The sequence below is a fragment of the Beta vulgaris genome, chromosome 8 (genome assembly GCF_026745355.1).
Source record: "Beta vulgaris subsp. vulgaris cultivar EL10 chromosome 8, EL10.2, whole genome shotgun sequence".
NCBI lineage: Eukaryota > Viridiplantae > Streptophyta > Magnoliopsida > Caryophyllales > Amaranthaceae > Beta > Beta vulgaris.
Window position 1 is genome coordinate 52,155,242 of NC_079209.1, and position 18,767 is coordinate 52,174,008.

Genomic DNA, 18,767 nt, shown 5'->3' on the forward strand with positions numbered 1-18,767 from the left:
TTGTTCTAACATATGGAATGATTTAGATTTTGCATGATATTGAGTGTCTGAATGATATAGTTAGTTTCTGCTTGATATAGTGTGTGTTTGAATGATATAGTGAGTTTTCGCATGATATAGTGTGTCTGAATGATATAATGAGTTTATGTATGATATAGTGTATGTATGAATGATATAGTGAGTTCATATATGATATAATGTGTGTGTCTAAATGATATAGTGAGTGTGTTTCAATAATATAGTGAGTTTCTGCATGATATATATATAGTGTGGATCTGAATGATATAATGAGTTTATGCATAATATCGTGGGTTTCCGCATGATATAGTGGATTGTTCAGTATGATACGTTGACCAATGTTAACGTGAACCGGGTCTGCACAAGTCGGATTGTAATTATACCGATTGATGCGTGTTTTTGGAATTCATTACAAGAGTTATACCATTTGTGGAAATATATTTAATTTAATGCTTATCCAACGCCTACCAGATCCATTTTACTAAATCTAAAAAATAGGTTGCCTATCATTCGAGAAGGTTTAAAATGAAAACTTGGCGTATTACTCAAAGACGGAGGAATAATATAATACGAGATATCAAGAACTTTTATTTTTTGGATAACAACTAACTGTCTAAGTAGGTTATATATCTACATTCTACAATACAAATTTTCTTAAGAAAATCTAGTAATGTACGTATTGTATGTCACGAACTATAGTTTATTTTTGTATGTACTTGCTAAGACTAAGATGATGTTATGCTATAACTGTAAGCTTTCTTTATCCAGGAGTTAGGTGCACGCAATTCTTGTTTAAGCTTTAACTGTAAGTAGTAATTCTATTTCTTGGAAGCAACTCTAACTTCCCTAAACCAACAATAACACCTATATAAACAACTTTTTTACAAAACTACAACAAGAACACTAAAAACCAACAAAACAACCCACTTTACACACTTCCACAATTATAAATATATATAACACCAACTTAAAGATTCATATATAAAATGGCAAAAAAATCAGTAAAAGAGCAAGCTTATAATGGGTTAGGAAGCCTAATTAAACTATTACCAACAGGAACAGTTTTTATGTTCCAATTTTTAAGCCCTGTGTTAAGCAACTATGGGCAATGCCACCCTATAAACAAGTACTTAATGGGCGCTTTGCTTGTCATTTGTGGCTTTAATTGTGCATTTGCTACGTTTACTGATAGCTACGTCGACGATGAGGGTAACGTTCACTATGGAATTGCTACGTCCAAGGGCCTATGGCCGTCGAATCGTTCGAGCAGTAAGGCTGATTTGTCCAAGTATAAGCTGAGAGCTGCTGATTTTGTGCATGCTGTAATGTCGGTTTTCGTGTTCGTTGTTGTGGCGGTTTTGGACAAGAATACGGTTGATTGCTACGCTCCGGCGTTGGAGATTAGTAGGAAGACAATGCTTATGGTGTTGCCTCCGATTGTAGGTGGTGTTTGTAGTGGTGTTTTTGCTATGTTTCCTAGCACAAGGCATGGTATTGGGTACCCTTCTTCTAATGATGCTAGCTCCTAATTTAAAACATGTGTGTGTATTTTTGGTTTTGCTCTTTATCTAGTCTAGAATTCTAAGTTTGCAAGTTGAATGTTTGATTTATGTAATTGAGTGATGAGAGTTTATTGTGGCATTTGATCGATTATTTCATTTGCATGAAAAAAAAATAAAAGAAATTGTATGCGTTGAGATTGGATAATAAATTGTTGTAATAAAAAAGAGTTTTAATTTATTGTTGGCAAGCATAATTTTTTATTGAAATTTATAACTCGAAGTGGATAAATAGATAAAAATTGACAAATGAGAAATTCTGATTGGTAACATGGTGTTTTACTTTTTATACTTGGTCTTAGGTTATTTTAAAATTCAAGATTGAAGGTAATATTTTAGACTCATTTTATGTAATGGGTTATGTGCAAAAAGGATTAATATTCGATATGTTTTCAATATTTTAGTCTTTTAATTTAATCAAAAGATTTTATACTTGTTAGAATTTTAGTTATTTTGGAAACTCTACTTTTTAGACAATTAATGTCACAAAAGATTGAAAAATAATGTCACATGGATATCAGTGAGGTTTAGGGTTGTTTGGTTGACATAAAAATTCATGGGAAGTAGAACTTCCTAGGAAGTAAAATAAGGTGAAGTTGTTTGGTCGACAAAAATGTAAAGTTATTTTTTTTTTGGTGAAATGATGTAGGAAGTTATGCTTCCTATGAAGTTCTACTTCTGACGCAGTCGGAAATTATAAAGAAAAGCAAGCGCTAATCTCGATCAAGAACAGACATATTTACAAGCGATAAATCTGTAAAAACTCCGGAATCCCCCAAAAAAGAGTATGAACTCTGTGTTATTATTAAAAGTCAAAAATTGCCTCCAAACATTGACCTAATAATGTTTAAATACGTAAAACAAAACCCTAATACGTAATTAAGGAAATAATAAAATTCGGAAATAATTTAAAAGCTAATTTCGGGCCTTAAACGAACTCGGATGGCCTATAAAGCCTATAGGTCACAACATAGCGGTGAGTTTGACTCGTTGGGCCGTTTCGCTTCCGAAAAGGTATCACAATAGACAATTGGACTCCATCGGCCCAATTAGCGCAAATCAGTTCAGGCTTTTCGTCGCGCTTCCTTATCGAACTTATCTGTCAACCGTCCTACGTCAACTTCCCACGCACAATATGGATGAAGTTACTTACCTAGTTATCTAGGTCCTCTAGGTAAGTAGAACATTCCATGGGATATTTTTCTTCATATGATCAACCAAACAACTTTTATCCTTTCTAGGAAATGAAACTTCAAGGAAAATGCAACTTCCTAGAAAATACTAATTCCTACATTGCTACATGCAACCAGACAATCCTTCGATCTAAGTTTGGTCACCTAATATAAAAAGCAACAACATAAAGGTTACTAATAAGAATTTTCCATATAAATCGACATACTTTCTTAAACAAATTGACACGTTAACAATACCAAATATTCATACTGTAAACTCTGACGGGCTTTTGTGATATTAGAGCGTGGAGGACTGATTTCATGACATATTGGGCACTCAACTAGTCAAATGTGTACTTTAAGATTTTGAGAATGTTGTGAAGAGAAAGGTTCAAAGATTTGTCTGAAGTGTCTAGGTAGTTGATGGTATACGAATTAGAAACTTAGCTCAGTGTTGGGCTTGAGTTCCATGTGTTCATTGGGCATTACAGTCTAATGCTCAATATGCCAAACTGTAATATCTATAAATTTCTGTTTAAAATCAGCACCAAGATCCTGGGTCCAATAATTGAGAGAATCACCTTAACTGTAGTATTCTACAAATTTGGACAGTCACATAGTAGGTAATTAAATTTTAGAGTTTTGAAAAAGACTACTTCCCGATCCGTAATAGATTTCCATTTTTCTATTTATGATTATTTCAAATACATTTCTCATTTTCTTATTTGGCATAGGTTCACCCATAAAAATAGTGTTTACCTTCTTTTTTTATTAGATGATCGGTACTTTATTAGATGAAATGGCCAATTAGGATATTGGAAGAATTTATTGGGACATGTTTGACAATTAGAGGTTGGTTGTTAGCGGTTAGCTGTTTGATTAGTTGTTAGCGGTTAGCTGTTTGATTAGTTGTTAGCGGTTAGCTGATTGTATGAGCTGGTTTGACTAGCTGTTTTTATTAGTTGTTTGTGTATAATTGTTTGGTATTGTTAACTAATTGGTACTTTCACCAACATCAACATAGCTCTCAAAGATTACTTTTTAACTTTTACTCTGCTCAAGATCAACCCTTCAAAAATTCCTATCAATAGTAGGACTCTCAAATAAGCTCTCCAATTTATTATCATATATATTAAATTCCTATTTTTTAAAAATATTTTCAGTGACACGTGTCACCATACTATGCCAAGAGTATGCTCTCTCAATGCTCTTACATGCTCTTAGGGGAAATCATTTCTTTAAGTTCTCTCCATTGAAAGCGTATGGAGAGCATCAATAATGTTGGGGTAGAGTCGGCTCTCCATTTTCTCTCCTTGAAGAGCTACTTGGAGAGCACCAATGTTGGTCCTTTTAGGTGAAATAACCAATGAGGATATTGGAAGAATTTATTGGTGGTTTTTTTTTTGGTAAAAATTTAGTAAATTTGACCAACTTTAGGATACACTCGTCATTACACAACTAAATTCACAAACCTCTCTTCCAAAAAGATCATACTAGTAGTTTTTTCAAAATTAGCTTTTTGGGCTCAAACCTCTCTTTCAGTTCCCTCACAACCAAACACTCTCGTTAGAGGTTTGGACTAGTCAAACCTCTCTATTCATCTAAAACCTCTCTTTTTACCCTAAAACTCTGTCAACCAAACACCTCCATATCACACATTTTCCTATAAATCAATCATGGGTCCCATCCACTTACTTACCCACCTACATTCTCTCTCATTTATAAATAACTCATGAATAATGTTTCAACTCTAATTATTTTATTCTAATTTTATACAATTAAGGGACCCATCCAGAACTTCTCCTTAATAATTGTGCCCAAAAGAAATAAAAAGTATATTTTGGGATGGTAGGACTAGGGAGTACAAGAGCAATGATATGCCCCTATCCGATATGGGCCAATATCATGGCATTTATGTAATTTTTATGACAAAAATAATGTTAAAAAATTATAATTTTTTAGTTTTTCATTTTTTTTTGGGAGCTTGTTAGTTGAAATCTTATATCATATCAGTTAGCTATTAAATCATATCTGGACTATATCTAATTATATCAAGTATCCGATATGGAAAAAGTTGTCCCATATCGGATATGGGCAAATACTTTCTCAGGAGTACAAGGAGGTCAAGAGTCATTGAACAACATATAATCATGGGTTGGGATAGGCTAAGAAGACTAATCAAAATGGACTATATATGAGGACTGAGCTGAAAAAGCTCCGGTGAATCTAGATTACTTCGCGAGTTAGCGTTTTATCGGATATCAGATCCTCCTTTTTCATTCCCAAATCAATTCATGTATAAATTTTGCTAAGTCTATTAGTGACAAGATCTTTGTACTCAATATCGAGTCGTATTCTTTGCACAATGTTATACAATAATAGAATTAGCTTGCACTTCCCACAAGTTTGATAACTACTCGTGAATATCTTATTATGAGGCACATCTATATTTCCATTGCACGTTCACTTCATCACACACTTCCTCCCTCAATCCAAGAGAAATGATAAACCTCTAACTGCTAAACATCTAGCAGGGGTAAAATTGTCAATATACATGAAAAAAAGTTATCAGTCAAACAAAAAAGTAATCTCGAAAATTGGGCACTGTCATAAAATTTCGATGCTAATATATGATGTTCATGCTACTACAACTTGTGTTCGTGTAACTATAACTAGTGTTTATGCAACTAAAAATAGTGTTTATGTATAAACAGATAGTGTTCGTATTTTTTTAATTGGACACTGTCAGAAGATTCTGATGCTAATATACAGTGTTCATGCTACTAGAACTAGTTCGTGTAACTATAACTAGTGTTTATGCAACTCACAATAGTGTTTGTGTATAAACAGATAGTGTTCGTATTTTTTTTTACATATTTAAATAAGAGATAGAGAAGAGTAAAATAAAAATATGATGAAATTATATCAAGATGGATGTCTATTTGTAGAGAATAAATATATGAATATTGGTATATTTTTTATTTTTTTCTAAAATATATTTTTTGAGATATACAAGTTTAAAAAATTAAAAAGTAATTTGTTTGGATAAAGAATATAATGACATGTGTACCACTTATATGTTGCCACATGAATGTTAGATGTTTGGCAAACATCTAGCAGTTAGAGGTTTATCATTTCTCCTCAATCCAATCCAATTAAGTTCTTGGTGTTTGGGTTTCTGATTTGTAATGTACGTATTTAATGATTAATGTAATTTTTTGCGTGGAAGAAATAAAAGAAACAATTAATATATATTGATCTCACTATTTTATTATATTAGTCCATATTTTTTGAACTTTGACTACATAAATGATGTAATAAACACTAGATACTTTTTGGAACAACGGATTACAAGTTTATACTTCCTTCGTTTATTTTATTTTATAGATGCTACATTTCTCTTAAATGGAAACGTCATAATAGATAGTATATACTATAAATGGATCCCTTTTCACCATAAAGATTTTAAAATACTATTAAAAAGTTGGTGGTCCCCCACTTTCTCCTTTAAAATACTCATACTTTTTCCTTAACAAATTTTTTTTCTTCAAAAAGTGGTGGTTTCCCTCTTTTTCTCTCTACCTTTCTTAATGATGACAATGCAATGTCATATTAGTGTTGCATTCAATGAAGTAATTCACACAGAGTTTCATCATCTTTAGTGTTTTCCCTTTCATTCATTCATTCTCTCTTGAATGTCTATTACAGCATCATGCAACCTTTTATATTGGCGGCACCAAAATAATATCTTCCTAGGTTTTAGGACCAACCTCTTACAGAGAGACACATAAGCATACTAGAAAACAAAGAGAATCAACCTAGAAAGCATAAATACATTAGTGGGCCTATAGCACTTTGGACTGTAGTATATCTGGACCACTACAATTACTACTGACTATGGACCCAGTATAAACTACATATAGGCCACTACTTTCATCACTCCCCCTCAAGCTGTGAGTGAGGAGGAAGCTGAACTCCCAGCTTGGATAAGAGCTTCTGATGCTGCTGAATTGAGAGAAGTTTGGTGAAAACATCTGCAACTTGCTGCTTGCTAGGCACATAGGAGGGAACAATCACACCTTCACTTGTTTTGTCTCTGATAAAATGACAGTCAATGTCTACATGCTTGGTTTTTTCATGATGCACTGGATTTGAAGCAATGGCAAGAGCTGCTTGATTGTCACAATAAAGAGGAGTCTTGTCCATATGAGTGACTCCAAGGCCCTTGAATAATTGCTTTAGCCACATAACTTCACAAATGGTCAAAGTCATTGACCTATATTCTGCTTCAGCACTACTTCTAGCCACTACAGACTGTCTTTTGGACTTCCATGAAATAGGAGAGTTGCCAAGAAGGATGCAAAATCCAGATGTTGATCTTCTAGTGCTGGCACATCCTGCCCAGTCATTATCACAGAATGCTTGAAGATGAGCCTGAGAGCTGTTTGCAAGAAGGATCCCTTGACTTATAGACCCTGAGAAGTACCTAAGCACCCTCTTGGCAGCTTGCATGTGAACTGTGGTAGGTTGATGCATGAACCTACTGAGAACATGGATAGTAAATGTGACATCTGGTCTAGTTAAGGACAAGTAGATTAGCTTACCAACAAGCCTCTGATAAGGTTCAACTTGAGGTAAAGGGTCACCAGCTGTTGTGCTTAGCTTGGTGTGACTGTCCATGGGCAGCCTAACAGCCTTGCAGTTGATCATACCATATTCATGAAGAAGATCTTGAACATATTTCTTCTGGGAGAGAAAGATACCTTGTTTGCATTGATCAACCTGCTCAATTCCTAGGAAATACCTTAGTATTCCCAAGTCCTTCATCTGAAAATGAGAGCTCAATAACTTCTTTATGTCATGAATTTCATTCATATCATTGCTAGCAATGATAAGATCATCCAGATAGACTAGGATGATGAGTATTGCACCCATTTTCCGTTTGCTAAACAGAGAGTAGTCTGACTTTGCTTGAACAAACCCATGTTGCTTCAAAGCACTACTGAGTTTAGAGAACCATTGTCTGGGTGCTTGTTTAAGCCCATACAATGACTTCTGCAGCTTGCACACCTTAGTGTTGTTAGGATCTTTCTCATACACTCCATCTTGTTGCATTTCAAGCCTGTGACCTACTCCTAGATATCCAGGTGGTAGCTTCATATAGACATGTTCTTGTAATTCTCCATGAAGGAAGGCATTTTTTACATCCATCTGATGTAAATGCCAACCTTGGATGGCAGCTATAGCAAGCAAAGACCTAACTGTGGCCATTTTTGCCACAGGAGCAAATGTTTGCTCATAGTCAACACCATACTTTTGTCTATTCTCTAGGATTACAAGTCTAGCCTTGTATCTGCTCACACTTCCATCTGAGTTATACTTTATTTTGTATAACCATTTGCTTCCTATGGCAGTTTTGTTGTGAGGGAGATCAGTAATGGACTAGGTTTGGTTATCTTCAAGAGCACTCAGCTCTTCATTCATTGCTTGCACCCACCTACTATCTTTGAGAGCTTCTTTAAAGCCGGTAGGTTCATGTTGAGTGAGAGATTGAGACATGAAACATGAAAAATGTGGGCTGGTGTGTGTTTGGGCTACATGGTTAATTTTGAGAGGGGTTAGGTTTTTTGTGGTGGTGTTGGCTGTGATGTAGTCTTGATGCCACACAGGTGTTTTATGAGTTCTCATGGATCTCCTTACTTCCCTCTCTTCTCCTGTTTGTTCTGGTTCATGAGCAACCAACTGCTCTTCTTCTTCCTCCCTTCCTTCATTTCCTTCTGCATCATCATCAGCACAACTCCCCCTTATCATTTCTTTCTTTTCATTCCTTCCAGTCTCACCATTAATCACCTTGTAAGGAAACACACTTTCATAAAATTTAACATCTCTGCTAACAAATGTTACATTTGTAACTAGATTTAGCAGTTTATATCCCTTTTGAGTGTAGGGATACCCAAGAAATACACATGGTACACCCTTTGCATTAAATTTATCTTTCTCTCTACTTGGATTACTAGCAATAGCAAAGCAACCAAATGACTTTAAATGATCATAAGTAGGAGCAGTGTGATGCAATACCTCATATGGTGTCTTGTTATTCAGAATAACACTTGGCAGCCTGTTTGTGATGTGTACAGCACACAGTCACCCCAGTACTGAAGTGGGAGACCACTTTGAAACCTGAGAGCCCTGGCCATCTCTAGGATGTTTCTATGTTTTCCCTCTGCCCTTCCATTTTGCTCAGGCCTGTCCACACAACTTGTTTGATGGATAATGCCCAGCTTTGCAAAGAATGGTCTACATTTTTTATCATCAAATTAAAGAGCATTGTCACTTCTAATCACCTTCACATTCTTCTCAAATTGATTCCTTCCCATCTGAACAAAGTTCTTTATTGCTTCAAATGCACCAGATTTGTGCTTCAAGAGATGCACCCATGTGAACCTACTGAAATCATCAACAATGGTGATGAAATATCTTTGATTGTGTCTTGTTTCACACTTGTAGGGAACCCATATATCTATATGGACTAGCTCAAATAGTCTTGATGCCCTAGATTCACTGATGGTAAATGGAAGCTTTGTGAATCTAGATAGGGGACAAGTAATGCAAATGTTGTTCTTCTCCATGTTGAATCCTTTGAGATTCTTAATTTTACTAATCCTCTATTGTGGAGCATGACCAAGCCTCCAGTGCCAAAGAGTTGCACCTAAGACAGTTGGTACATGTTCAATAGTGCCTGGAACCTTCACATGAGTTTCAGCACTCATAGCATGACTACATTCCTTTTCCTTCCTGCTTTTACCCTTTTCAGTATCTTTCCTTCTCCATTCATTCACTATCTCGTTCAGAGGTTTGTCAATCAAGTAGTACAAACCATGCATTGCCCTTCCTACTCCCAACACCTTCTTGAATCTGATATCATGAATGATACAGAAATCTGAGTGAAAGTCCACCTTACAGCCGTCATCTCTTGCAAGCTTTTGCACAGAGAGAAGATTGTGTTTGAAAGTAGGTATGTAGATCACATTTCAGCACAGCTTCTCCAGTGTGAGATATCACTGTTGTCTCTCCTGTGGGAAGATTAATTCTCTGCTCCTTTTCCATTTTGATGGAATTCTTCAGCATACTCAGAGATCCAGTCATATGGTCTGATGCACCTGAGTCAATTATCCACTCAGATTTTATGCAATCAGCTAGATTACAGCTCACCATTCCTGCATAGCTGTAGTCCATTTCTTCTTCTGTATCAGACCCTTGATTCTTGGAGGGAGTTGGCAACAATTTCATGAGTTATTCCAGCTGTTGAGCAGTTATGGTGCCACTCACTCCTGCAGATGTTCCACTTTCTATATTGCTCTTCACATGAGCAGCACTTCTTCCTCCTCTATTGTTTCTTCCTCCTCTATTCCATCTTCCCCCTCTGTAACTATTCCATGGTTCTCTCATTTTTTCCTTGCCATCTCTCTAATACTTAGGGTTCCTAGTAGGATACCCTACAATCCTCCAGCATATCTCTCTTGTATGGCCTACTTTCCCACACTCTGCACAACTTAATTCAACACTTTTGCTCAACATTGCAGTGGCTTCAGATTCTTCCTTTACAGGCCTCAACACTTCCCTTTGACTCTCTTCTTGATGCAGATAACTGCACGCCACATCTACTGAGGGCAAGGGGCTCATCATCAGAATGTGGCTTCTTTGCACACTATATCCTTCATCCAATCCATTCAACAACTGGAATAATTTTTGTTCTTCCTGTTGCTCATTCATAGCTTTTATAAAAGCATTTACTTCACTTGTCATATTCGTTATAGGTGGAAGGCTACTAAGAGAATCAAGTTCTTCCCATAACCCTCTCATTTTTGTGTAATAATCAGTAATATTCTTGTCACCTTGCTTAGTTTCATAAACTTGCTTTGACAATTTATACTTCCTAGACCCATTTGTCACCTCATATCTCTTCTCAAGCTGTTTCCATATTTCAGCTGAGCTATTCATGAAAATAACTGATTTCTTTATGGATTCACTCACATTCCCTATAATCCAAGATATCACCATATTATTGCATGTATCCCACACCTCTTGCTTTACAGCATCACTGGCATCTCTCTTTACTAAACCAGTCACAAACCCAAGTTTCCTTTTTGAGGCTAGACCTATTTCTAAGGATCTTTTCTAGGACCTATAATTTGTAGAACCCTGAAGCTTCTCAACAACAATGGAGTTACTTCCATCTGAGGGATGGAGATACATACAAAGGGCTACCATTATCTATTCCAGGTACCATTTTAAAAACAACCAATAGCTAACAGAGATTTACTGATTACAGACAGCAGAGAAAGAAAAAACAAAGATGCCAACTTTCTTGACTTAAACCCAGATTTGCACTTGAAAATTTTAGAGGAGAAGATTAAAACGAACCTGATGCTCTGATACCATGATGACAATGCAATGTCATATTAGTGCTGCATTCAATGAAGTAATTCACACAGAGTTTCATCATCTTTAGTGTTTTCCCTTTTTCATTCATTCATTCTCTCTTGAATGCCTATTATAGCATTATGCAGCCTTTTATATTGGCGGCACCAAAATAATATCTCCCTAGGTTTTAGGACCAACCTCTTACAGAGAGACACATAAGCATACTAGAAAACAAAGAGAATCAACCTAGAAAGCATAAATACATCAGTGGGGCTATAGCACTTTGGACTGTAGTATATCTGGACCACTACAATTACTACTGACTATGGACCCAGTATATACTACATATAGACCACTACTTTCATTACTTAAAAATTCTCCACTTTCTCTATGTAGCATCTATAAAAAGAAACGGAGGAAGTATGAGCGAAACGACGAGGCCGGGAAACTTTGCTTATCGTTTGTACTCCATTATAATCGCTGACTTTGTAAGGGGAGCAGTAGATAAAGAAATCGGATGATGAAAGAATCAACAATTGAAGTGGAAACCAATTTTAAACAAAGAAAAAGAAAAAAGGAAACTACTAGAAAGTAATAGGCCCCCCTGGTGATGAATTGATGATAGATCATTGTTTATATAGCTTTTTGAAGTGCTGGCCTATACTATCAATGTTCCCCACGATGGTCGCACTAAAATTCTATCTACAATTTTCACAAAAAGAGGATAGGTTAATATCATACAATATACTTTACATTGTTTCAACAAATGCCCGCTAGCTCGTTTCCACTAATTGTTACACCTTTAAGATTAGGGACATAGTCACATAATATTGGCCATTATTTATAAGGATTAGACATGAACTAAAAGTTGTGATTTATTTTCAGAAGATTGACTAGTTAAATTATTAAGTTGGTGTTTTGTATTAAGAGGATTAAAAGACTTATATTGACCCTAAACTTATAGTGAGAAAGGATTGGGTATATTGAGGCGAAAGGTAAATTATACGGTAAGACAAATTCAACACCGAACACTTTTGTTTAAACAACTAAGTCAATCGAACTAGCTAATAAGATTAGCTTTTGGTTAATGCAATAAGCTAATTTTCAAAAAAGACTATCATGCCACAATTTATCAACTTATCTTCATAATAACTAATAAGAAGATTGATTGTGGTAAATGAAAGTTTTGTGCAACCATAGTTGAGCTTAAAAGAGGTCGTGAATGTTTTTCATTTTTTATTTTTTACAAATAAATATTGAGTGAGAAGTTGTTCTACTTCTCGAATTCAAGGTTTATCCTATACATTTTGTTCTAATTTCATATTTGAAAGAAAGTTATATGATTTGATTGTATATTTTGAATAAAGTTAATGAAAGAAGTGATTTGAAAATCTACAAAACATTGAAGTGGTTGATACTATGTTTTCGAAATGGAGTTATATGAGGTTTAATCCAATGTTGAGTAAGCAAGTAAATAGCTGGGTTCCGAGAACAAAGAAAAGCGCAAATTTCAGATATTTCTGGGTTCCATATGTTGTTATTTCATTTATGTTTTTGCGTATGTCATTTCTATCTATTCTTTACATTAATTAACTGAGTTTTGGCTATCAGTAATTTTATGTTGTAAAAAATGCAATGTGATAATTAAAACAATTGAAGGAAAAAAAGGGCGACTATTTGAAAATAATGACCGTCCACAAAAGTCATTATAAATAGTTTTTCTAATAGATACAATCTCTTCTTTCTCTTAGTTGTTATTTATGATTTTCATATTAATCGACATAAAACTATAAATAATATAGCTCTAGTATATATTTTTTTATCATGAAAAAATAAGGATTAGTATAGAAAGGGGTGAGAAACAAAATTGCATTAAATAGATGACCATAGATACAATATCTTAAAGGTAGTTAGGACATTCTACTCTCAAGATAGTAACCTAAGTACCTAACGATTCAAGAAGAACATAATTACTTAAAGTACGGTTAGAAACCAACTACAACATCAACTATGGCATCAAAAAATAATGTGACCTTTTTGGAAAAATAATCTGTTACACGATTGGTTTCTCGAAAGATGTGGTCAAATGAACAAATACTTAAGTTAATCAGCAAAAATTAGATATCAATGAGAGTCTCAATAATTTATGGGTGGGAATATTGGCCTTGGAGAATTTGAAATTGCGAATGATCATTTGATACTCCTTAAAAATAGAGGTTTCAGATATTCTGATTTTTGAGACTAAAAACCTCAGCAACCAAAACAGATATATGACCAAAATGAAAAACCTGAGCTTGCCAAAAGTTGACCAAAACAATCACAGATGAGACATAATCACATCAGGAAATTTTACCTAAAAAAATATAAAGATAAATCACTCTACTATCTCTCTCATTTCCATCATTTGCTAGACTAACCTAAGTTACTAAACCCTTTCAAATTAGCATATAATTAGTATATATTTTAGTTTCTTATATCTGACCTTTAGATGGCATGCTCTTTGCTAAAATGCTAGCTATGCACTAAAGAGCAGACAAAGTCCAAAAAGATTGACTGAGAAGTTTTTAGCTTTTCGACTTTCTCTCATTATACCAATTCTTTTTTCATGGCTGTCATTACCTTAAGGAACATCTTCATGAAATTCGGTGAATTAAACCATATAGCTGTAATTCTCCTTAAATACTTTAAGAGTGACTTTTATGTATGATATTTAGTTCTACCATGTAAAAATTTACAATAGTTCGTTGTAAAAGATTTCTTTGTGGTTAGACACTAAGCATTCTTTATGAAAAAAAAAATTAATATGGCTTCTACCTTCTATTAGAAATATGTATCCTATGCACTAATAAATCCAGCAGTCGGAGTTTAATATATGAAGAATTAAGAAATAAAGCAATAAAGAATACAAGGAGATTTAACATGGAAATTCTTTGTTATTTGTGACTTGAGATCTTGTAAAAATGGAGTAAGGCTGACTTTGAATGCACATATCTCTTCGTATATAATTATTTTTGATGTGATTCAAATTGGAGGAGATAGCTTGTTCCAAGAGCTTTCCAGCAATAGGTCATATGCGCAATTCTGCTAAGAAACGAGAAAGTTATGGTTGTTTTACGGAGAACTGACGAAACTGGAATTTCGTCCCGCTCTCGACCTGGGGTTTTGGCCCAACCGGGCAGCAGAGTTTTTCAAGGGCTTTTACATTATTTTAAACCCTAATAAATTTTTACTTTCGTCATTAGAGTTATACTAGGAAATTTTTTTAGAGTTTATTAGGGTTTCCTTATGTTATAAAAGGATCCTATTGGTGATCAACTGATCATTGTTTGACGCACTTTTAGCCTCTAGTATTTTAGGACTCCTTGTACTATTCTTTCTGTTTTTCTCCATTACAGTGAAGAAACTCCTGAATCCCCCACTTGTAGATGTAGGTCTATTTTTTACCGAACCACGTAAATACTTGTGTTCTTTTTGTTTAATTTATTTTCTTTATTGTTTTTCTCATCCTTATTATTTTGTTGGCTTGTTCCGCATTAATCAAACACTACAACACCCATTTCCTAAAATCCATTTCCTAACACCCTTGAATAGGAAGGAAACTTCGAACACTGCACTAGGACTTTGAATATGAGATGATGATACAAAGAGAATTCTCTAATCTCTCTAGATTTTCTAACCTCTCTCTAGATTCTCTAGTCTCCCTAGAGCTAAGAATATTTCTCTTTCTTCACATGACATAATATGAATAGACCTCAAACAAGTTTATAATAGAGCACAAACATAATCGTGGAAAACCTAGGAAAACCGAACAACAAATGAAAAAATAGCCCGACGGCGAAACCCGTGGGAGCAGTCCATATCTTGTGGGCTTGCAGCATGTCTACAACTTTGGATGTGCCAATCCCTACGGGCGCGGGGAACAAGCTGCGACCGCATGATAAAGCCTATGCACTTGCCTTCTAGCATCCTTGCCTTAGCATATCGTAAACACACATACACCCTCATACGACGCTCCACACACGCACACCATCAACACCAAGAATTTCGTTTACTATCTCCACACAATATACCCAACACCATCCGCTCGCATATAGCACAAGCTTATATTCCACATTGTATTTGACGAGTTATATATAATTCCTCCGTTTATAAATAAGTCCAACATAAAGAAGTGGCACACAGACCAAGACATCTAGAGAGAGAAAGTTGGGGACCACACTTAAAAGAGAGATTAGGCAACTTAATAAAACACTAAACTAATTACGCGCCAACAACTTTCTTCCCCACCACATTCCACCTTCCACCTATCACCCACCACTACTGTTGTAGCCTAAAAATCAACGGCTACCCTTATGGCACGTGGCACTACCTCAGCCCTACATGTGGCATTCGCCTATGCAAAGAAAAGTACAAAGGCCTGCAGGTTCTTTGGGCTAAAGTACACTCTTCTGAAGAAAGGTGTACTGGAAAGCTCCTTTGAGGCCCTGAAATTGTACTTAGGCCCAATGAAGTAAAGCCTGATTCGGCTAAAGGGTGAAATGTACTGACCAATCAATAGCTGCCACGTGTCCCCATTTCATTGCTTAGCCAATCAGATGCTCCCAAATTAGGGTGACATCAAGGTACATCAGTCATTTCAAACAGTATAAATAGTCCTTGATTTCAGGGTGAAAGGTACGTTTTTCAGAGCATAGTACTGTTATTCTGCCATAAATTCTTCTCTCTCTCTCTCTCTACTTTCTCTCTCAAAAAGTTCCTTCACATCCCTGATATCTGACTTAAGCATCGGAGGGGGGAAAACCACCCAAACCTCCAGGGTGGGTCCCTTTTTTGCAGGTTGCTGGTCAGAAGTTTGCACCGGGATCCGAGCCAATCATTGTTGCACAAGTCTCCAAATTAAGAATCTGAAGTTGGGAGTTGTTGTATTAGTTTACTAGTTTCATACTACGTAACAACTACGCCACCACGACCACCGCCACCGGAAAACCTCTCCCCCAAACCTGCCCACCGGAAATCACCCTCCCCCAAACCCGCCCACCAAAAAACCCCATCTCCCCTCCCGAATACCAAAACCAACACCCTCCCTTGGAAACCACCCCCTAAACCAACCCTCATCCCCTTCTAAACCACCCCCGAAACCACCTTTTCAACCGAACACATCAACCACCACCGGCATCTTTTGTCTCTCCCGATCACCACCATTGCAACAGCACACCGACCACCATCAATTACCCAGAAAATAGAATTCTTCTTAGATCTTGAACCCAGAAAAACTAAATAATTTCCCTCCAATTTCACACACGAATCAGTCAATAAACCCTTAAAATCCCCCAAAGTAAGCAACCCAAATGCCAATTCGAACCCCAAGAACCCGTCAAATGAGCGGCCCTTGGTGGCGTCGGGTTCGAATTGGCACGAAGAACCCAGATGCCAATTTCACCACACGAAGAACCCGTGATATTGAGGATGGTGGTGTTTTGGTGGTAGCATCGGGTTGGTGGTGTTTTGGTGGTGGTGTCGGGTTGGTGGTGTTCTGGCGGTGGCATCAGGTTGGTGGTATTCTGGTGGTGGCGTCGGGTTGGTGGTGGTGTGGGGTTGGTTGGTTGAGTTGAGGAGATGGAGATGGAGAGAGAGAAATAGGTGGTTGAGATGAGGGTGGATAGGTTGATTAATTAATGGTTTTTAGGTTGGTAGATGATAGATTAATTATTAAGTGGTTGAGGGAATTAAGTAATGTCATTTCTGTAAATAAAAGGAAAAAACTTTTCATTTTGAGCTATGTTGCACTTATTATGATATTTTCTAAAATGGGAAATGTTGCACTTATTTAGAAATAGAGGAAGTATATGTATATGACTATTGACCATCAAGAGGATTGGAGGGAATATAGCACTATTATGTCTTGCTTTTTTCTTACACACTTTTGGGGAAAATAAAGTATTTTTAAGGTACGAGTTATAGTAATTTAGGAGTCTCTTAAGTCTTAGCTGAAGATGGATTAGCGGCTTTGAAATTATTTGAATTTTTAAAAACTTATTGCTGATGAGGTTGTGGAGCTGTAATTGGCCTTGAACTTATATAAATTACTTATCACATACTATTGTTTATCACGCTAGAAAAAAAATGTAAATAAAGGGAAGACATTTTGATTAAAGTAAATCATAATCTCAAATATGTATAGCCTATACGAAATAAATATACATAAATTGATGAAAATATGTATAAAATGAAATGAGATATGTATCAACGAGTGAAAATTAAGTATAATCTTATGACAAATGTATATAAACTAATATAAAAATGTGTATAAATTGATCGATCAATTTTATGTATATATAATAAACTGATAATCTTAAAATGAAAGTAATAATCATATAATCAACTATATATTTATAAGTTGATATGTAATACTGCCTCCGTCCCAATATATAGTTTCCATTTCCATTTTGAATGTCCTAAAATATAATTCTCATTTTCATATTTAGTTCCACATTTTTCGTAATTTGTCAAGAAAAATCGTATTCCGTCATTTATTTGATTCTTGAATTTTGTTTTTTTCCTTTGTTTATTCAACCAAAATGTTACAATTAATGCTCTTTCACCAATTATTCTACATTCTCTCTCCTAAAATCATTTTTTCCCATACAACATATATACATTTAAATAAACAAAAACTCTTTACTATCCCTCTTGTATTCTACTTGCGTAAATTACCGTGAAAAAAGAGAAATGGAAACTATATTTTGAAACAGATGAGTATATAATTATATATGCACAATTGGTTATATATAACTTTTTTTTTTAGTTTTATTGCTCATACCCTGTAAAAGAGGGCTTAGAAAAACAGTCTATTGGGTACACAGTCCAATAGATAGAAAAACTACAGCTTCTCCAACCAATCTAGAGTTACATCCAAACTACAACATCATCTCATCAGGTTTAATGACAAAATGAAGGTTTAGGGTTATCCGCGATAGAGGTGAGAATGTCAAGGTCACTAGCGAAAATGGCTTGAATGTCATAGTTGTATGAGATAATTTCAAAAAAAAAAAAAAAAAGATGTATTAATAGTATAGTGATGACACTAGTTAATTAATGACCATAACCTTGATAAGAGGTTTTTAGTGTGTCGTTAAGGCACTAAGAACCGCTTTCCAAACAATATTTATAAGTCCTAACAAGCAATTACTAAGAGAATAGTAAGGGCAAGTCAAGGGTCGATCCACAGGGAAAATGGGATTGATTAAAGTCTATCAAGTCCAGACTACCTAATTGAAAGGTATTTGGGGTTTGAAAGATGTTTGGTAACAATTAAGACTAACTATCAACTAGAACAAGCAAATATCAGAGTTTAAATATCAAATAAAAGACACTAGAGTTAAGGTTACTAGTATGAATAAGAACGGATGATGATTGTTAATGCGATTGTGAAGCAACAAAGACGATTATGCAAGGTTTAGTTCTCCTCTAAAATACTCGAGTCCTCTCTCGAATGGTCCTCAAGAGTAATCAACTAAATCCTCTCTCGAATGGTCTTTAGTTAATTGATTAAGAGATTCAATAAGTTTGGAAAACCCCTAATGAAGGATCCCCT

At 35.4% G+C, this 18,767-nt stretch overlaps 2 protein-coding genes across 2 annotated transcripts; one reads left to right on the forward strand and one right to left on the reverse strand.

Annotated features, from left to right (window-relative positions):
• The first annotated feature begins 924 nt into the window (after positions 1-924).
• Positions 925-1,758, forward strand: LOC104901738 (hypothetical protein). The gene has a single exon (XM_010689339.3). It carries the CDS (start codon positions 1,005-1,007, stop codon positions 1,545-1,547), a length of 543 nt encoding a protein of 180 aa, XP_010687641.2. The 5' UTR covers positions 925-1,004; the 3' UTR covers positions 1,548-1,758.
• A 4,927-nt stretch (positions 1,759-6,685) lies between these two features.
• LOC125492682 (uncharacterized mitochondrial protein AtMg00810-like) lies at positions 6,686-8,020 on the reverse strand. The gene has a single exon (XM_048635389.1). It carries the CDS (start codon positions 8,018-8,020, stop codon positions 6,686-6,688), a length of 1,335 nt encoding a protein of 444 aa, XP_048491346.1.
• Between the last annotated feature and the right edge of the window lie 10,747 nt (positions 8,021-18,767).